This window comes from Girardinichthys multiradiatus, chromosome 23 (assembly GCF_021462225.1).
Source record: "Girardinichthys multiradiatus isolate DD_20200921_A chromosome 23, DD_fGirMul_XY1, whole genome shotgun sequence".
Lineage (NCBI taxonomy): Eukaryota > Metazoa > Chordata > Actinopteri > Cyprinodontiformes > Goodeidae > Girardinichthys > Girardinichthys multiradiatus.
In genome coordinates, this window is record NC_061815.1 from 16,808,100 (window position 1) to 16,829,998 (window position 21,899).

General features: G+C 39.4%; 1 protein-coding gene across 2 annotated transcripts; it reads left to right on the forward strand.

Moving 5' to 3' along the window:
• Positions 1-1,097: 1,097 nt before the first annotated feature.
• Positions 1,098-19,998, forward strand: lonrf1 (LON peptidase N-terminal domain and ring finger 1). 2 transcript variants are annotated; one of them, XM_047354480.1, is made up of 13 exons: positions 1,098-1,419; positions 1,536-1,886; positions 3,821-3,939; positions 5,957-6,079; positions 6,284-6,451; positions 6,569-6,686; positions 8,409-8,484; positions 8,701-8,815; positions 13,666-13,787; positions 14,066-14,224; positions 15,075-15,237; positions 15,362-15,511; positions 17,282-19,998. In XM_047354480.1, exons 2-13 carry the CDS (start codon positions 1,589-1,591, stop codon positions 17,429-17,431), a joined length of 1,761 nt encoding a protein of 586 aa, XP_047210436.1. In that variant the 5' UTR covers positions 1,098-1,419; positions 1,536-1,588; the 3' UTR covers positions 17,432-19,998. The 2 variants fall into 2 exon arrangements, with proteins under 2 accessions (XP_047210436.1, XP_047210438.1); XM_047354482.1 differs by having other exon boundaries at positions 6,569-6,680.
• Positions 19,999-21,899: the final 1,901 nt, after the last annotated feature.

A 21,899-nucleotide genomic window follows, 5' to 3' on the forward strand; every position in this document is an offset into this window, starting at 1 on the left:
TTTTTTGTATTAAAAACACTTTTCTTTTATTGGTCAGATGAAATATGCTAATTTTGTGAGATAGAAATTTTGGATTTTCATGAGCTGTATGCCAAAATCATCCGTATTAAGACAATAAAAGACCTGAAATATTTCAGTTAGTGTGCAATGAATCTAAAATATATGAATGTTAAATTTTCATCATTACATTATAGAAACTAATGAACTTTATCACAATATGCTAATTTTTTGAGAAGGACCTGTATACCCTAGTTCTTAAAGGGAAAACAGAATTGGCCAAAATCTGTACTGGCAGGTCAAACATTTACAAAGAATAGAGATCAGAAATCTGTCACAAATCCTGACTGGTGCAGCTCTACTTGTAATTTCTTCTTAGATATCTAGGGCAAATAAACTTTTTTCACAAGGAAACATTTTATGTGTTCGATGTGTTCATTAGGGTGAAAGACTGGGGAAAAAAATTGTTTATGTCAGCTAGGTTCTGCAAATAGCACTTTGTAGGACCAATGTGATGGTAAATGTCTGACCAGTTTGTGTCCAGGATGTGTGGGGTCTACAGAGATGTGAGCTGCCTTTTTCCTGACCCTAGACCTGCACAAGTCCTTACTTTAGGGATGGTCAGCCCTGCTGATCCTCTCTGCAGACCTAATTGTTAGGTCCACATGTTAAGAACATACAAAAATACCTCCACGTTTTTTAGAAATCACGAGAGATTTATTTAATCAGAGATATTTGACCATTCCCCAGTTTACGGAGTGTTTATAAAATCAAGGAGCAAATAAGTAAGTTTATGTCTTGATGAGCTACCACGACCCCTGGATGTCATCCTAGGCTGGGATTCCCTTCACTGTGTCAGGTTAACGTATCAATGGTGAGCTTTTGAATTAGAAAACACGACAATCCCTTTACGGACGACTTACTTATTCTATAAAGTAGATGGTCACAGTATATCGAATTAGAAAAAGGACTGTAGTCGCAAGAAATGGGTTATGAAACACGGAATCCTTGCGTTTCACAACAGGGCTGAAAGCTGGTCTCTCGTCCAATCGTGAAGCTTGCTGCTGCGTCACGTGACTTTTTTATTTATGTAACTTAATGGGGTTACACAGTAACCAAGCTTCGTGTCTTTGGCTACGTCGTTACAGAGGTTAAAAACGGACACAAACAGCTAATGACGGAAAAGAAACAATAAATGTGCGGTTTTATTGGCCCAGCTGGAGCGCTGTTTGTGTCCGGTTGGCGAAGCGCTTTTTGGAGTTTGGAGCGTCGAGGGAAGCGGTGCGTCGATCTGGGAGTTGCAGTGTTCATTTAAACTGTCTGAGAAAGGGAAGATGCGGCTCGATCCGAAACAAACACCCACTAAAGGCTCGAAAAGACAATGTCAATGAAAAGCTTCGGTTCAAGAAGTTAATCTGAGAGGTAAGCTTTAGAGGGCAGAGTCACAAACCAGTCTAATCGCTGGTCATCGGTGTTTTACTTGAATGCTCTTTGCAATATTAACCCCCGTAACCTCCCCTTTTGGATTTGCTTTGAAGAGCCAAGCTTGAAGCTCTTCCCGTGCTAGTGATAATAAACGCAGGTCTGACTGATGGATCTGCTGGAGTGTCCGCACTGCCTCCTCGCGATGTGCGAGCCGGTGACCGTGCCGTGCGGCCACACATTCTGTCGGAGGTGCGCGGGGGGCTACCTCACCACCAAATGCCCGGTGTGCAAAGAGAGGCTGAGACAAAAGGACGTGAGGAGCACCAAGAACAACGTTCTGCTCATCGGAGTCATTGAAAAGTGCTGGCCCGACGAGACGAGAGTGAAGTGCCAAATTCAAGAGAAGCTCAAAGCAAACGAGTTCACGGAAGCTTTACGCATGGCCAATGAGAGGCTGCACTTAGGTAAGGCTACACATTTCGAGAGTCTGCACATTTAAATAGATCACTCTGCTGCATAACATACTGAGACACTGATGGTCACTGTCAGAGTTTGAATGTGCACCCCAAAGAGACACAGCAGGTGTGATGGTAGACAAATGATGCCTTGCACACGTATTGTGAAGTTTAAATCTTCTATATAATGCTTACAGCCACCTAAATGCTGAGTTGGCCCCGGGTATATAATCAAAATAAACCTTTCTTATGGACTCCAGGCCAACAGAGGGGCCCTTACAAAATACATTGTCTTCATTATCCAGAGCAAGCTTCATGTCAGCGTGTCCACCTTAATGGAAACTGTTTTTAAACTTTGTTTGGTGAAATGTTTTTATAAATGACAAAATATGTTCATTTTTAACACTAGTAATGGTGATCACTGAGACAAAATTGAGGATTACTACAAACTAAAATAGGACAGAACAACCAATATGAAATGGCACATTAGGCTTGGTGCTCCATAGGAGCCGGGGTTGGAATGTAAGACTGTTTCAGTATGGAGTAAATCTAAACTTTTTGTCTAGTTCAAGTGTTGGTTATGCAGCAGTCTTATTTCCCCCCATCTGTCAGATGACTTGCAATCATAACATATGGCACAAAGTGAGGCATATCTGCTTCTTTTGGGTCCCCCCCCTCACACACACATACACAAACTCCATCAAATTTTAGAGATTTTTTAGAGGATGTCAAATATTTGGCTAAATGCCCCACCATCAGGGTACACTTATGCATCCTCTTATGTTGACCTAATTTCCAGCATGCAGCTAAGTGAAATCTAGAAGGGAAAACTTCTGCCCCAGATATGTTCATCAAGTTAGTAGGCATCCTAAGGATTGTTTGTTACAGTGAATTATGCTACCCTTCATGCTTTGTCGGCCCTGCCAGTCCCATTATACACAGCTGCCACCCACGCTCCACTATAATGTAATGTTATGCAATGATGTCATTGCACATTTGTGCATTTTTGTGTTGTTTTTTTTTTTTCTTTAAAAGCTTATGGTTGAACCTGTTTGTCTTTGTTTTTATATCAGTGGCATTTCCATGGGCTGAGTCAGTGTTTGTGAAGTCCTGCTCTGTATAAACAGGACTTGTGTAACAGCTTTAGATAACAGACACTCTACAAGTGCATTAAAGTTACCAGCTAAACTTACCTTAGATGTAGTTTGTCCGCTTTAGAACAAGTCAGTTCTTCTATTTGTTTTGCTGCTTTGTTATTAATTATTATTTAATCAAGCTATAATCTACCCTTCCAAAAACAGGTTTCCACATGCATAAGGAGTCAGAAAAAAACTGTAGTTTGTCATGTAATCTAGAGCATTGAGAGTTTAAACTGCAAGCAGTGTCTCAGTACTGGAATATCAGGAAGGTGATAGAAGCAGAACACAGCATTTTGTTCACTATGCAAATATGAATTAAAAACCAACCATATGGAAAATAATTACAATTCAGAGAAGGTTCATCATAGGGTCATTGTAGTCACACTCAGCACATGAGGTTGTTCTAATGCAACTGCAATGGCTCAGCAGCTGGAAATCCCACTGCTCATTGGTGTTATTCTAGTATGTTTTGGGATGTAACCAACAGAAAAGAAAAAAGCAAAACAAGTAGTTTTTATCTTAGACTGCCCACCTGGGTTTTTACTGGCAGTTCAGATTTGTCAGTCATTTAAAAACACACCCCTAAAAAACACTACTAATAGCCAGTGTTTCCCTCCCCTGCTGTCAAGTCACATCTGGTAGAATATTTTAAGCACTGCGTAGATATCGTTGTGTGAATCAGTCTATATGTTGTCACTTGTTCAGAACAATGCACGTGACTGACTGCACCTCAGTTGTCCAAAGAGTCTTTTACCTGCTTCTCTTTCTGCTGTCCTGTCTCGGTCTTCTTTCACTCATTCCTAGTCCCGCACAATCAAATCTTGAAATTGTTCAGAGCCGAAGCCAACCTTGGCCTGCTGCGGTTCTCCGATGCTCTGGCGGACCTCGACTACCTCTGCTGCCTTCAACCCAACTGGACAGAAGTGAGAGATGAGCTCGCTCTCAACACACATTATGTCTTTTATTTTGTTTTGTTTATTTACCAGGACAGTGCATATCTACAACAGTACACATGTGACATGCCAGAATTAGCCAAAGGCTAGTTTCACCTGTGGTCCTGTGGACCAGTTATACCCTGGCACCCTAGAAGAAGCATACATAATTATAAACAATGAATTTAAGCAACAATAAAGACAATATATTGAGACTATGTTAGTCCATTGCTATTTAGGAGCAGCAGCAAGAAAACAATGTTTAGATGATATCAACTGAATAATAGCCAGACACTTTTCTTATTTGTGTTCAGATAAAGTTAGACTGTTATAGAACATTCACATATTCACATATTCAACTATGTTATGATGTTGTTTACCAGCACTGAGCTCATTTCCTCTGCTGTTGATTAGCAGCCTTAAGGCATTTTACTTAAAATTGGAAACAGACGGCATCTTGATCATAATCTGGTGACCTAATTTATTTGCACAGCAAGAAGCCAGATTTAAAGGACAGAAAATCGCACTAAACACATAAAACACAAGGCTTATTTAATCGAAATAGTAATCCTAAATGATATGTTGACAACAGATTCCTCTCTGAAATGTCCTGTCTGTTGTATCTGCCCATCTATATTATCTACACTACTGTTTTATTAAAGTATTTCCTGCATGTAACCCAAAACATTAGATTTTTAACACAAATCTAATGACACGTAACCTGAAAAGCGTGCACTCCCTCCTCTCTCTTTATTTTACCCTAGTGCTCCAAGCAACTCAATTTGGAGCCATTTTTTTGGCTTTATTTTAAGGTTATGTCACTCTCAGCGTTATGCAAACAGCTACTTATGTCATAACTTAGCTTAATAATTCTGTGCTTGTGTGCAGACTCGCTGGAAAGTACACTGTACACGGTCATTTGCATTGTTTGGTTTTAATTTTTAAAGAAGTGCAATGCCACATCACATTTCACAATGTCAGCAGTTCAACTGATAGTGAGATGCAATGCAGATCGGACAGGACTTAAGATCAGGAACAAATAACGTGGTTAATGTGGTTTTTGCTAGGGTATTGCAACACACTCAATTCAGTTAAATTCAGTTTTATTTATATAGCGCCAATTTACAACACATGTTGTCTCAATGCACTTTTTGCACTTTCGATTGATTCAGTCTAAGTATAATCAATTCTTTTTAGAAAAATCCCACCTTTTAATTTGAGCACTTTTGTGGGGAGGGAAACTGCATTTTAAGAAATTATTGTTGGAAAATAACATCAATATGGGCAAAAATGTTGGGACCCTAAACAATCCATTTAAAATATATGAAACTAAAGCATTTTATAATTTAGATTTTACATTAAATTGGAGAAACTTCAGATATGTAATCAGTGACTTCCTGTTTCCCTGATTATACCAAGGATATATTTTTTAGCCTCTGGCCACGAGGTTGGATGAGGACCCATATTTATCTTACCATGTGACGCGGTTACAGCAAAGAGTTGCATCTTGGGGACAGCAGGTCTCTATAACAATTACCGTATATGGTGTTAATGCCACGTCTTTTTTTTTTTTTAAGTAATGCCTGAAGCCTTTTTTGTCCTACCATGGGACATTAACTGGAACTGTGCTTTGGCCGAATGAGAGTCAGGTGGATCTTAAACACTCGCGGTTTCTTTTATGCTATGGGGCCTGTTATAATCTACTAAAGGCCCTGTGAGGCTAAACCCAGAGTAATACTGGGAAATATTTTGTACAAGGTAATTTTGGCAGGGGTACCAATTAGTTTGTATCATGATTATTTTCCCCTAACTGAATAAATTTACACAAGGCAAATATTTTTATACAATGCTCAGTGTGAGATTGTGTTGCTGCAATAGAAGCTGCATTTATTTTAAGGCTTTTTTGAACAACTTTACCAGGGGTGCCAATAAGTGTGGCTGGTGCTGCACTTTAACTCTTTGCCAGCATAGGCAGCCGTGCGCTGATTCATCTGTTGTGTTTGTGCAGGGCTTTTTTCGTAAAGGGAATGTACTGCTTGAAATGGGTCGGCAGAAGGAAGCCCTAATCCAGTTCCACCGTTGCCTAAAACTTCAACCTGACTTTGTTCCTGCAAAGAGCCAGATCAAGAAGGTCAGTTAATCTCACCTCACATTGTAATGTAATAAAAATCGAATAGCATTTGCAAGTTATGACTAAGTGTGGAATTTTTGCATTTCAGTGTAGATTTTCCAGATCGTAAACTTTTTCTTTTTCTAAAAGAACTTAAGATGTGAAATCTGAGCTACAGAAGTGTTGTATAAATGCACCCCTTTTACAATTGAATCCAAATGGCAGGTTCTGCAGGTAGAGGGAATAGCAGTGCCAGAGGAGGTGCCCTGCATTCTGCAGTTGGTTTCCGAGTACTTGAAAGAACTCTGCCCCATCACCACCCTCAGTGGCTCTCAGGCACCAATGCAAGGAGAAACTAAGCCTGCAAACATAGAGAAGAGAGAAACACACAAGGTAAAGTTGCACATGGGGATTCCTAAAGGACTATATCGATCTTTGGTTGGTAGGGGATTTAATTACAAAAATGAAACCCTAGCTCATGAAACTGTATGTTTTTTTTTTGGTTCCAAGATGAAGCATGATGCAGGGACCGAGTGCTGCCTCAGCCTCTGCCAAGCTGTTTCCTTCCTGCCTGCTGCTGAGGAAGATGAAGAAATGATGATGAGGAAAGATGAATGCCAAGGTAGAGGTAAGCTGATGCACCAGGAGAGACATACGTTTGTCCTTATCATTAGACTTCTTTGTTGGTGTTAATGTGATAGTAAATACAGGTCCTTCTCAAAATATTAACATATTGTGATAAAGTTCATTATTTTCCATAATGTCATGATGAAAATTTAACATTCATATATTTTAGATTCATTGCACACTAACTGAAATATTTCAGGTCTTTTATTGTCTTAATACGGATGATTTTGGCATACAGCTCATGAAAACCCAAAATTCCTATCTCACAAAATTAGCATATCATTAAAAGGGTCTCTAAACGAGCTATGAACCTAATCATCTGAATCAACGAGTTAACTCTAAACACCTGCAAAAGATTCCTGAGGCCTTTAAAACTCCCAGCCTGGTTCATCACTCAAAACCCCAATCATGGGTAAGACTGCCGACCTGACTGCTGTCCAGAAGGCCACTATTGACACCCTCCAGCAAGAGGGTAAGACACAGAAAGAAATTTCTGAACAAATAGGCTGTTCCCAGAGTGCTGTATCAAGGCACCTCAGTGGGAAGTCTGTGGGAAGGAAAAAGTGTGGCAGAAAATGCTGCACAACGAGAAGAGGTGACTGGACCCTGAGGAAGATTGTGGAGAAGGGCCGATTCCAGACCTTGGGGGACCTGCGGAAGCAGTGGACTGAGTCTGGAGTAGAAACATCCAGAGCCACCGTGCACAGGCGTGTGCAGGAAATGGGCTACAGGTGCCGCATTCCCCAGACTTGGGCTACAGAGAAGCAGCACTGGACTGTTGCTCAGTGGTCCAAAGTACTTTTTTCGGATGAAAGCAAATTCTGCATGTCATTCGGAAATCAAGGTGCCAGAGTCTGGAGGAAGACTGGGGAGAAGGAAATGCCAAAATGCCAGAAGTCCAGTGTCAAGTACCCACAGTCAGTGATGGTCTGGGGTGCCGTGTCAGCTGCTGGTGTTGGTCCACTGTGTTTTATCAAGGGCAGGGTCAATGCAGCTAGCTATCAGGAGATTTTGGAGCACTTCATGCTTCCATCTGCTGAAAAGCTTTATGGAGATGAAGATTTCATTTTTCAGCACGACCTGGCACCTGCTCACATTGCCAAAACCACTGGTAAATGGTTTACTGACCATGGTATCACTGTGCTCAATTGGCCTGCCAACTCTCCTGACCTGAACCCCATAGAGAATCTGTGGGATATTGTGAAGAGAACGTTGAGAGACTCAAGACCCAACACTCTGGATGAGCTAAAGGCTGCTATCGAAGCATCCTGGGCCTCCATAAGACCTCAGCAGTGCCACAGGCTGATTGCCTCCATGCCACGCCGCATTGAAGCAGTCATTTCTGCAAAAGGATTCCCGACCAAGTATTGAGTGCATAACTGTACATGATTATTTGAAGGTTGACGTTTTTTGTATTAAAAACACTTTTCTTTTATTGGTCGGATGAAATATGCTAATTTTGTGAGATAGGAATTTTGGGTTTTCATGAGCTGTATGCCAAAATCATCCGTATTAAGACAATAAAAGACCTGAAATATTTCAGTTAGTGTGCAATGAATCTAAAACATATGAATGTTAAATTTTCATCATTACATTATGGAAAAGAATGAGCTTTATCACAATATGCACATTTTTTGAGAAGGACCTGTATTAATGGTCTTCTTAGGTAGAACTCATTCCTTATCCCTTAAATGACGTTCTTCCTACTTTCTTTTGATCTTAGGTGAAAGTGAAGCACACAGAGAGAAAACGTTGGCTGTGCTTACTGTGTCCGACTTTGAGTGCCCTCTCTGCATTAGGTCAGTGTCATCGACATCTCCCTGCAATGCATAATGCATCACTACGTGTAGTTTGTCTCTTCCAGAGTCCTACCTCCAGCTGATTCCATTCTCGCTCCTTGGTTAATGTTTGGCTAACTCGCCATACTCAAAAGCAATAGTATTAGTAGCATAATCACCTTCCCCTGCTGGGCTGGATTTAACTAAACCTTGTATCTGCCACACTGTTCTTTGCAGGTTGTTTTTTGAGCCAGTTACAACTCCCTGTGGCCACACTTTCTGCAAAAACTGCATCGAGAGGAGTCTGGACCACAACGTCCGTTGTCCACTCTGCAAACAGCCGCTGCAAGAGGTAACCACTGAACAAAAAATGTGAATCTTATTTTTTTTGCAATTTAATTCAAATGGCATTAATATGTCGTGTGATCATCTAATAAATATTTCTACTTTTTTAGGTTTTTCTTTACTGTTCTTACATTGGTGTGTACAATCCAGTTGGAGCTTTACTCTCAAATCCTTACTGGTTTCCAGTTTTTGTAAACATTGCACCACAGAAATATACCTCTGTCCATTAGGTGGCAGTAATCCACTCATTATCTTTTTTGTCAGTTGTCTGTTTGAAAGGAAAGATGTTTGAGTTGTTCCTTGAACAAAATGACAGACCTTGCAGTGGTGTCTCCTAAAAATAAAAAACCCAAAAAAACAAAAACAGCCATTTTCCCCCTTTTTCTTCTGCTGGTGGTCATGCTTGTTGTTGGTTGGGTCTTTAAGGCGTTATCTGTCAGCACATGCATCATGTGCTAAGTAGTATCAAGGTTGGGCCTTATAATCACTTGAAATCACATCCAAAACCAAAGCAGCCGCATCATTGCAAAATCCAGAAAAGCATCATGTATTCAGCTTCAATTTGTTATAAAATAGATTTTTAAATGTGGTAATAACTTTGTCCCAGAGGGGATTAGTCAAATGATTTCAAAGCCACCCACAGTGGGAGTCATAACAAGCAGATCTGTAAACAGAGATTAATTAAATGCAAAACATCCTTTGGACTTCTCATCTTCCTCATTTTAAGGACCACCAGATTTTAAATAGTTTGCCACCAAGAATCAAACAACTGATTAGCCTGAGAATTTGTACACCACATGTGAAAGAAAATCTCAAACAGAGACCTGTTATGCATTATTTGAATGATGGAAATCAATGGGTTTTTGTTTTTATTGAAGTCTTATTTTACTATTAGTTTTAAAACAGTTTCTTTGTATTATTATTTTTAAAGATTGACTTTTAAAAGCTTCACTATGGACTGGGCCTGCAAATTAACCTTTAACAAGAGGACCTATGGACAGGAAAATGAGTTCTTTTAAATGTAAAATTGTTTTATGTCTTGTCCCCTATCTGATAAATTTGAAATAAATGTTTAATATGTTGTGCTTACACGCACAGATGGAGAATTTACATGGATATTTGACATGTATTTTCTCTCAATATTTCTCGTTGGTGTGCTACAGATAACTGGTTTTTAATAGAGGTATAGCTGTACCAATTTTCCTAATCTCTCTCTAAATAAGTAACAGCTCATTGTCATTGTGTGTATAGCAAAACAGCCACTATTTTCCAAGTTATTTAAAATAAATCATAAAGCTTCAAGCAGTATTAGTTTTTATTCAGTTAAATGTTTCCATCTGCTCCACATCTCTTGATTTTCTGGGTTTGGTGGAAACCAAGCATCTCAAAAATAACAAAAAAAATATGAGTTATTTATTTATTTAGGCTTTCAACAGTAGTAGACTTACAATCGTGCATAGCTCAATAACAGAGGTATGTATATAAAATATTTATTAAAGTCATCTTTTTTAAAGAAGTCAAAAAAAGCAACAATTAAGAATAGTTTTTAAGAGGAGGTTAAACAGAGAAGAATAATTAAAATATAAGCTGAGCTTGTATTAAACATGGGGGATAAAGTAGCCACCTTTTGCTTTGATTACTGCTCCACACACTCTTGGCATTCTGTTGATGAGCTTCAAGAGGTAGTCACCTGAAATGATTTTCCAACAGTCTTGAAGGAGTTCCCAGAGATGCTTAGCACTTGTTGGCCCTTTTGCCTTCACTCTGTGGTCCAACTCACCCCAAACCATCTCGATTGGGTTCAGGTCTGGTGACTGTAGAGGCCAGGTCATCTGGCACAGCAGCCCATCACTCTCCTTCTTGGTCAAATAGCCCTTACACAGCCTGGAGGTGTGTTTGGGGTCATTGTCCTGTTGAAAAATAAATGATGGTCCAACTAAACGCAAACTGGATGGAATAGCATGCCGCTGCAAGATGCTGTGGTAGCCATGCTGGTTCAGTATGCCTTCAATTTTGAATAAATCCCCAACAGTGTCACCAGCAAAGCACCCCCACACCATCACACCTCCTCCTCTATGCTTCACCGTGGGAACCAGGCATGTAGAGTCCATCCGTTCACCTCTTCTGCGCTGCACAAAGACACAGTGGTTGGAACCAAAGATCTCAAAGTTGGACTCATCAGACCAAAGCACAGATTTCCACTGGTCTAATGTCCATTCCTTGTGTTCTTTAGCCCAAACAAGTCTCTTCTGCTTGTTGCCTGTCCTCAGCAGTGGTTTTCTAGCAGCTATTTTACCATGAAGGCCTGATTCACACAGTCTCCTCTTAACAGTTGTTCTAGAGATGTGTCTGCTGCTAGAACTCTGTGTGGCATTGACCTGTTCTCTAATCTGAGCTGCTGTTAACCTGCGATTTCTGAGGCTGGTAACTCGGATGAACTTATCATCCGCAGCAGGGGTGACTGTTGGTCTTCCTTTCCTGGGGCGGTCCTCATGTGAGCCAGTTTCTTTGTAGCGCTTGATGGTTTTTGCGACTGCACTTGGGGACACTTTCAAAGTTTTCCCAATTGTTCGGACTGACTGACCTTCATTTCTTAAAGTAATGATTATCACTCGTTTTTCTTTACTTAGCTACTTTTTTCTTGCTATAATACAAATTATAACAGTCTATTCAGTAGGACTATCAGCTGTGTACTGTATCCACCTCCTGGACAACACAACTGATGATCCCAACCCCATTTATAAGGCTTGAAATCCCACTTATTAAACCTGACAGGGCACACCTGTGAAGTGAAAACCATTTTAGGTGACTACCTCTTGAAGCTCATCAACAGAATGCCAAGAGTGTGCAGAGCAGTAATCAAAGCAAAAGGTGGCTACTTTGAAGAACCTAGAATATAAGACATATTTTCAGTTGTTTCACACTTTTTTGTTCAGTATATAATTCCACATGTGTTAATTCATAGTTTTGATGCCTTCAGTGTGAAGCTACAGTATTCATAGTCATGAAAATAAAGAAAACTCTTTGAATGAGAAGGTGTGTCCAAACTTTTGGTCTGTACTGTAACTAACAAAACCCACGTTATTATAGGTATACGAAATATTTTATGCTTTTCACCAGTCTCATGTAAACATATTAACTGCCTTTTTTTTGTATTAGCTATCTTCTCTCTTACATAAATTTGCAAAAGATCAGTTAGCCCAAATGCAACCACAGATGTGTTACTAGGGAGACGGACAGACTTTGGCCTGTTGCATGTACCTTTTTTTAAGAAACAAGAGCTTTTTGAAAAAGAGTATAATTTTTCAGTTTGATATGTGTAATATTGCTTCAATTGAAAGGTATGCCTGTATGAGAAGATGAAACAACTCTTTTTTTCATTCATTTCCTCATCAGAACTATCTGCATGCTTTGCAGGAGCTATTTTAGTCCTGTGATGAGCAAAAATCAATTGAAAGAATATTTTATTTTATTTTTTACTTCATTCAATGATGTTCATGCAGAGGAATAATGTTGAAAACCTTTCTGTGATTCATACGTTTGTTTTTGTTTTTTAGCTACATTGCAGTTTGTTTTCTGAGATGAGTTTTCTTGTTGCTGCTGGGAAGACTTCATGTTTATACCTTTCCTAATAGTGCTATACACTGGTATAAGCCAATATTTAAAGAAAGAACAAAACATGATTTCAGAGCGCTTAATATGTGTTATATTTTTTTAACTTAAGAAGGTGGCTATTCTAGAATAATCTTATGTTTAGTATAATACATTTTTTTTTTTTAGAATTTAATGAAGGTAATATAAAATAGCAGCATTTTCCAGTCCTTTTTTGTAGTGCTAAAAAAAGCAGTACTTATTTTTTGGTCCAAAGAAAACATGAATATTAAACACGGCTCTGTTTTTGTTTGTTTGCTATGAAAAAAAAAAAAAAGCTTAGTTTCTTATTATCATTTCAAATCTTCTTTATTTTATACTTCACGCCAGCAAAAGCTCAAATGTGGTTAAAAATTGTTAAAATTTGTTATTTTCTTTGAAGTTTAGTTGGAGGAATGCTGGAACAGAATTAAGTTACAAAATTGCAAAGGGAAAATTGACCAGGAATTTGTATTTCACTGTTTTCTTGATTTTAAAGAGCTGAAATCTGAAAATATTGATATTGCATAAGTATTATTTAGTGAAACACGTCTTCAAAACATTCCAGGGACCAATTTCTCTTGTAGTCTCACTTATCAATTAAAGGAAGTATAGTGACTGTCTACCATGGTTTATAAACTAACAGACCTCTTTTCTTTTGGAAGTTATAACTAATTTATAGATGTTGGTTTTTATATTGCATTGACTGAATAGCTGCATAAAATGTGTCCGCTCTGACCGCCATCTTCAAGTTGAAGGGTGTAGTGAGTGTATTTCCTACATCAAACCCATATAGTTTTTAGTTCAGTACATCTTACTATGTGCAGATGCCGCAGCATAAAATATAATCAATGCGCAAAATGGTGTGCTAGCATGTGATTATCTTGTTGACATTATGGGCTAAATGATGTTCCATTCAGGAAGAGACTGGGGATCCTTATGGAGATGTGGAGTGGTGCAAACGAAGAAATTTACATCATCCAACTGTTGTAGATGAGCTGATGCTGAAATCATAAACCTTCGCTAGGAATTGATCATTTATTAATGTGTTGTTATTCTGGTTTCAGCTCAGTGTAAGGCATGATGTAAATTTTTTATAAAAGAAAACGTGTATATATATATATATATATATCCACACACTTATTAATGTTAATTATGTCAGTTTTCGTACCAAGTAATGCTATATATATCAACTATGCCCTCTTTTTTAATTTTTTTCCTTCACAGTACTTAAAAAACCGAAAGTACAACCCCACAATTCTGATTCAGGACATCATGGAGCAACTTTTTTCCCCTCAGTTGGCTGAAAGGAAACAGATTCATGATGCAGAGATGGCTGAACTCTCCAAGTAGGCAACAACCTAATTAAACTATACTGTTTATTTAAAATATTTTTGATCAGGATATAGATTAAATTGTCAGGTTAAATGAGACCATGAAGAATAATTTCTGAACCTTTTTTACTTTTATCCCGACATATATTCTGTAATATCCAACTGAAAAATATTTAAATCTGCTGGACTGAAAACTGTAAAGATATAAAGCTGCATAAAACCATAAATGTGCACACCTCTAAACCCTTTATTTCATTTTCAATTATTTCTCTGCCCCATTTTCCCTCTTGTAGCCTTACCAAGGATATCCCCATATTTGTCTGTACTGTGGCCTTTCCTGGAGTGCCGTGCCCACTGCACATCTTTGAGCCTCGCTATCGGCTGATGATGCGCCGCTGCATGGAAACCGGCACCAAGAAGTTTGGCATGTGCAGCTATGAGCATGGCAAAGGGTATCACAGCACGCTCCTTACTCCTTAATCTGCCTCCCAGTACCACCACTCCAGAAAATTAGCAAAATTAGCCCTCACCTTTCCATGAAACTTTAGCTAGAACAGTTTCACATTTTTTTGTATATATAGTAAATAATCTGAAATCAAAATTGTGACTAGGCATCAGATCCATGGTATTTTTTTGATAAAGATCCTGTGCATGAAGTTGCTCTGACTAGGTGTTTGGGATTTTCCTCTCTGCGAAGCTTACGCCAGGTTTAGTGGAGTCTGATGGGTGGGTTAGTAGTGCAGCAAGGCCACAGAGTGCTGGGCAAAGCCTGAATCTGTCATATCTGATCCAGAAGGAAAAAAAAAATAGCAGCTCACTAGACACTTGTTTGCTTACAACAGGGATGCAATTTTTTTTTTCCCTCGCTAAATATTTTTTCCACCCTTCTTACTTTTTGTCAACATAAATTTTCCACCAAGCAATTTTGTTGCTATGAGATCTAAAGGGAAAATATGTTATAAAGACGTAAATACAATGAGGGAGAAGAAAATTACTGGAATAAACACAGTGAGCAGATTTAGCAGAGTAAGATTAGATTAGAATATGCATATACAATATTGCATCGTAGTTTACTATTTAGTTTTGAGTAAGTTGGAATTTTTTCATACACCGAATAAAGAATGAAAAACCCAATATATTTTGAGCGTATTTTCAAACTTAGAGAAAACCCACAAAGAAAAGAAAAATATGTCTGTCATAAATATTAAATATTTTCCAATTGTCATGTATCAAGGGTTAGATTAGATATGTAATCTTTGACAGAAAGATGTATTTTGGCGTAAAACTGCACATGTTCTGCAGGTTTGCCGACTATGGCTGTATGTTGGAGATCCTAGATATGGAGCGGCTGCCTGACGGACGATTTTATGTGGAAACTGTGGGTGGCAGCAGATTCAGAGTGCTCAGGAGAGGTCAGAGGGACGGATATCACACGGCCGATATCGAGTACCTGGAAGATATCAAGGTCAGGGTCTCACAATTGCTGCAAGACCTAAAAAAAAATATAAACACTGAAAACAGTTCAGTTTTACTGGATTTCCATCTCTGTTTCTGTTTGAAATGTTTTGTGTTGTCTGTGTGTGTGTCAGGTGGATGGTAGCGAGCTGGAGCTTTTGCAGCATCTTCATGACAGTGTGTACCAGCAGGCTCAGGACTGGTATCAGCGTGTGGGCAGCCGGAGCCGCGAGCACATAAACAGACAGCACGGCAGCATGCCGGATAAGGAGGCAGACATTCAGGTTTGTACCGTAACTCTGCTCCAAACATTTCACCTACGGTGGATCTAAAAAAACTAATTTCACATGCTGGCAGTGAGATCCTTCAAACATTCTTTAACCAATGTACGGTATGTTTGTGTTATTATATTCTTTGGGGGCATTTACAACAAATTGTGCAGTTTTTAATAACTTTGCAGATCATTGTATTATTTTAGCTGGGTTTTAATCATGCTCCAGCTTTCTGACAGTACATCAAATGTAATTTTGTGCGTTTTTCATTTTGTCATATTGCAGAACTTTCACAAATATTAAAACACATCTTGATGGAACAGGCTTTATGCAATCTGGAGAAATAAATAGACATAGCTGAATAGACGTCATTGGCTTATTATTGGAAATATCTGATGGTGGTGCCAAGGCACACAGAAGGCAGGAGATGATGAAACAAAAAAAAAAATACAGGAGGTAGGAGTGACAGTACTCTGATTACATCCTGCTGAGAACAGCAGATGTGCAACTGCTCCTCAAATATTACAGCAGTGGCCCAATAGTTCATCTCCTACAACACTATGAAGGTGCTCTGCCTACGCTGATAAAGAATCACTCATTTCAGCATGTCAGATGCTTAAAACTAAAAGTGAAGGCTAAACATAATTTCTGAATAATTTGTCTAATATTTACTTGGGCACACTTCTAGAGCACTGCATTGTCATTCACAATTAATTTTTAAATATGAAAAATATAAAATAAAATGAGACAATGCGGCCACTATAAAAGTATATCCTCTGTCCTGATGCAACAGAACACTGTGAATTCAAAAACTCTTGATCGTTAAGCACAGGCGCTCTTTAGACCTGGCGACCGTCAAAAACGAAACATCACAGACATGTCAAACCTTCTTGTTGCTTTATTCACCCATGTTGACATCTGCTTAAAATGTTAGTCAGTCATTTTCTACGGCTTCTTCCATAGTGGGTCGCAGGGAAGCTGGTGCTTATCTCCAGCAGTTTATGGGCGGGAGGTAGGGTACACCCTGGACAGGTTGCCAGTGCCAATGCATTTTTAAAATGCGGTCATGCGTGGCAAGACAGGAAATGGTGTGATAGCTGCTTTAAATCTATAATTTACAGCAGAGGTGACATTACACTGTGTCTGTGAATGAGAGTCCTGTTAGAACAGGGTTTTACTAATGTTGTAAAACAAATTTATCATGGAGAACCAACATTAGTGATTAGCAGGACTAGCATTAGTAACTGTGAACGGTAGTCACCATGTTTGTATCCTAGAGAATGTCGATCCTGACCTTATCGCTGAAATTTCCAGAAAGTTCCTAACATTTGTAAATCCAACATCTTCGATGACAGTTGAGAGCTTAAAAAGATGGAACGGAACAACTTTGCTGTAATACATTTAGCCTTCCTGTTTCCCACTAAAGTCTTGTTCTTTGTTTAAAAGTAGCAGTGTGAATGAACAACTGTCAAATCTCCATAGAAAATAGTTTCCTTTTGGAAAGCTTCTAAAAATGTTTGTTCTTCTTCTGACTTCATTTTAAACACCTTGCTGGTACTGAAAATGGCTGACTCTTAGCGTGGATATGTTTGTTCATGATGTGTTAGCACTTGGGAATGGTCGGATTGGCAAAAGATCCGATTTTTGAATTTGTTTTGGTGTTCATCAGCCAAAACTAGTCATCTGTAAAATTGCACAATTCTGGTCACTTGCTAATTTTTCATTGCATCTCTAGTATTTCCTTTATTTCACATATTTCTTAACATTATTATCTTTTTTCAGGCCTTGGCCAATGGTCCAGCCTGGTGCTGGTGGCTGCTGTCTGTGCTTCAGCTGGACCCCGCCTATCAAACTACCTTCTTGTCCCTGACCTCTCTCAAGGACCGCCTAGGACACCTCCGCCTCGTCCTTGAGTACTTTTCTCAGAGCTAGAACCAAGAGAACAGCTGCAGCTTACTTAGAGTTCAACATTACGCTCACATACAGTGAAACCAGTGAACGCATGCACAAATACAGAGCCTGAGGTAGTGTTTGGGACTGACTTAAGTAAAGGCACTGTCGAACCTGGCCAAAACCTAATCATTTATCTATACAACTCAATGCAGAGTTGGAATTTCTGCTGTTTGACTTTGCAAATAGATCTTTAAATACTTTCGAATCAGTAAGAACTTTGGGGTTGACCCAAAACAATTCTTGTTTTGGGTCTTTAAAGGTTGATATCCATGAAGAAATTAAACCAGGTCACTTTTCCAAATGTCTTGCTGTAGACGGACACTCATTGCAAACACTCTCCTCAATACAAACACAATGAGAATAAAATAACCTGTTGTTCCCTCTTATGAGAAGACTCTTTGTATTAACTTAGCTACATGTGGAGATATAATAAACATATATGACTTTTTTCAGGGCCATATTGATTATTTTTGATATCCCAGTATCATCCTTTTAATAGAGGCAATACTTCTTTGATCATTGGCCTTGGCAACCATAGAATGTGGCTCATTTTATACTAATAAATTGTTTCAAAAGACCCCTATTTACTATGAAAGTATTGCAATAACAACTGACACTTTTACACTGCAACAGGCGGAAGATTTTTATTCCTGATATATGAAAGCTGCTGCTGCTCAGCATTTGTCATAGACAACCTTTTTGACTTCCTGATATATAGAAGATTGAATTGGCAAATAAAAGGCATAACGTGCTTGTTTTTTAATGTAAAGATGGCCCACAAGAAAATAGCATTGTGTGTATTTGTTTAAGGTGTAAATTCATAATTCGTGTCCCCACTTTTGGTTCTTAATTCAGCAGGACGTGTTATCATCACTGATAACATCTACTGTTATGGCACATGAAACTGTTAAGGCTTCTTACACAGGGGCAGCCATGAAATTACTTTGGATAGAAACTCTTTGTTGAGGTCCGTCTTGGTCTGTGTCTCCAACGGCGGGGATGCCTACAATGGACACGACACCTACCTCTGGCCCTTTCCTCTATCTCTGCATCGGTCTGGCCCATCCTCCGCCACCAGCTGTGGTACCTTTGAGTGCCTGGGCCACATCATCAGGAGACATGGACGAAGTCTTAGTGTGTCGACACAACTTCAGTGGTGGACCTTTCGGTTTTTCTATTTGCTATAGTGCTACATTCCATGGAATGGTAACGCTGTTAAATTAATTTACTAACAACTACGGGCGTAACTGGGTGACTTTGTTTTTTACTTTCATAAATGTGCCATTTTTGTCGACTGCTTTGAAGTTGTTACTCTGTGCTGGACTTGTGAAAAGATGCCTTCTTGTATGGTGGGCAGTGAACTACACCTTGTTTTTCTTGACAGACATATCGCTCAAAGTGGTCCCGCGAAGTTCAGCTAACTTTCTTATTGGTGGAGCCAAGCTTGCATGATGATGTATTTATAGCTGTGGACAAAAGGGGTACCTTGCTGCTTGAAATATCCCTCCGGGTGATGGACTGATGGATATTGAGTGCACCAGTGGTGATCTGGTTAACAGGTTCATTTCTGAACTCTGTGTTGGGAATACTTTCTGATAAATGCTCATTTACATAAAAAGGGACTGAGATAAGGTAAATAACTGTTTTGTTTTTCTTTTGCTTTACTCTTACATCTGTATTCTGATGCTTCACTATAGATGTGCCTCTCAGTTAGTTAGAATATCATTGAAATCTTTATTTATTTCAGTAATTCAGTTCAATACACTGTAAAAACTTCACACTGGGCCTCGAACAACTTAGATTCTGTGTCTCTCCACTCTTCTTTCAAACTGTTGGACCTTGATTTCCAAATAAAATGCAAAAATCTTGATTTGAGCAACAGTCCAGTCCTTTTGTTTACCTTTCACCCAGATGGTTCTGTCATTGTTTGTGGTACATGAGTGGCTTAGCACGATAATCATGACAACTGTCTCCTATGCCCTGCATACATTGGTCCTTGAAGCATTGATTCCAAATGCAAGCCATGGATCAGCCCCCCACCCCCCACACTCTTGTATGGGCTTTGTTCACAATCCACTCAAGGCTGCAGTTTTCCCTGAAGTCAGCAATCTTCCTCATGAGTGATTAAGCCATAGCATGGTCATATTATAATGTTTCTGTATTTAAATCAATTTTTACTCAGTCTCATGTTAATTTGTATTTTTTTCAGAAACTGAATTGCAAGTTTTTATTAGCAGTGAACCTTTATCATCAAAATAAAAAAAAAGAAATGCTTGAAATTTATCATTGTGTCAAATGAATCTATATAATAGACAACTTTTACTTTTTGAATTAAATTACTGGAACACGCTATGTTTCAATGGTATTCTAATTTCTTAAGATGCACCCGTAATGGTATATTTGATTTACTGCCCAAACGAGCCATGTCTTTCTCTGCTGAAATGGTAATTTATTTTGTTTCGCTGCCATCTGTCTCACATTAGCTTTCTTTGCCAAAAAGATATAATTTTTTTTGTGTTACTTCACAATAAATGTCTATTATCCCATTTTCTTTTCTTTTGGTCATCTTTATAATGAATTTCTCTGCAAAGGTTTAAAAGGTTGTGCTGCTGATGAATTTCAGTGCAGTGCAAGACTTTGGGTTCATTTAGACTGCTGCTTCAAAAGCCCTGCAGATGTCTATTAACTTTAGGTGCTGTGTTATTGGATTTTCAGAAAATGCCCTACAACACCTGAAAACAATTTGCACTCGGCCTATATTGTCTGCCTGCAAGAGAACCCCGAAGCATTTTAAGTTAGCTGCTTTTGGTAGCAATCCACGAGTCAGGAGAGGTCATGAGAAGCACCACAGTAGCGAAGGCTGCAGGCCTGAGCTGCATCTCTGCAGGAAGTATTGGGTGCTGTGGTTCAATGGTGTGTGGTCTGTGGGCTCTGTGAACTGAAGACATGCCTATTATCCCCTGCATAGTTTTTCCTGTAGCACTGAAGGTATTGCATTGTTTGCAGGACAAGAGGAGTACATATTGATCTGGTAAATGTGTACTTGCTTCCCTTTCATTTGATGAAGTGTAATTTTAAATGAAGATTTATCAAGGCAAATGTTACTCTCAAATATACAGGTCCTTCTCAAAATATTAGCATATTGTGATAAAGTTCATTATTTTCCATAATGTCATGATGAAAATTTAACATTCATATATTTTAGATTCATTGCACACTAACTGAAATATTTCAGGTCTTTTATTGTCTTAATACAGATGATTTTGGCATACAGCTCATGAAAACCCAAAATTCCTATCTCACAAAATTAGCATATCATTAAAAGGGTCTCTAAACGAGCTATGAACCTAATCATCTGAATCAATGAGTTAACTCTAAACACCTGCAAAAGATTCCTGAGGCCTTTAAAACTCCCAGCCTGGTTCATCACTCAAAACCCCAATCATGGGTAAGACTGCCGACCTGACTGCTGTCCAGAAGGCCACTATTGACACCCTCAAGCAAGAGGGTAAGACACAGAAAGAAATTTCTGAACGAATAGGCTGTTCCCAGAGTGCTGTATCAAGGAACCTCAGTGGGAAGTCTGTGGGAAGGAAAAAGTGTGGCAGAAAACGCTGCACAACGAGAAGAGGTGACCGGACCCTGAGGAAGATTGTGGAGAAGGGCCTATTCCAGACCTTGGGGGACCTGCGGAAGCAGTGGACTGAGTCTGGAGTAGAAACATCCAGAGCCACTGTGCACAGGTGTGTGCAGGAAATGGGCTACAGATGCCGCATTCCCCAGGTCAAGCCACTTTTGAACCAGAAACAGCGGCAGAAGCGCCTGACCTGGGCAACAGAGAAGCACAACTGGACTGTTGCTCAGTGGTCCAAAGTACTTTTTTCGGATGAAAGCAAATTCTGCATGTCATTCGGAAATCAAGGTGCCAGAGTCTGGAGGAAGACTGGGGAGAAGAAAATGCCAAAATGCCAGAAGTCCAGTGTCAAGTACCCACAGTCAGTGATGGTCTGGGGTGCCGTGTCAGCTGCTGGTGTTGGTCCACTGTGTTTTATCAAGGGCAGGGTCAATGCAGCTAGCTATCAGGAGATTTTGGAGCACTTCATGCTTCCATCTGCTGAAAAGCTTTATGGAGATGAAGATTTCATTTTTCAGCACGACCTGGCACCTACTCACAGTGCCAAAACCACTGGTAAATGGTTTACTGACCATGGTATCACTGTGCTCAATTGGCCTGCCAACTCTCCTGACCTGAACCCCATAGAGAATCTGTGGGATATTGTGAAGAGAACGTTGAGAGACTCAAGACCCAACACTCTGGATGAGCTAAAGGCCGCTATCGAAGCATCCTGGGCCTCCATAAGACCTCAGCAGTGCCACAGGCTGATTGCCTCCATGCCACGCCGCATTGAAGCAGTCATTTCTGCAAAAGGATTCCCGACCAGGTATT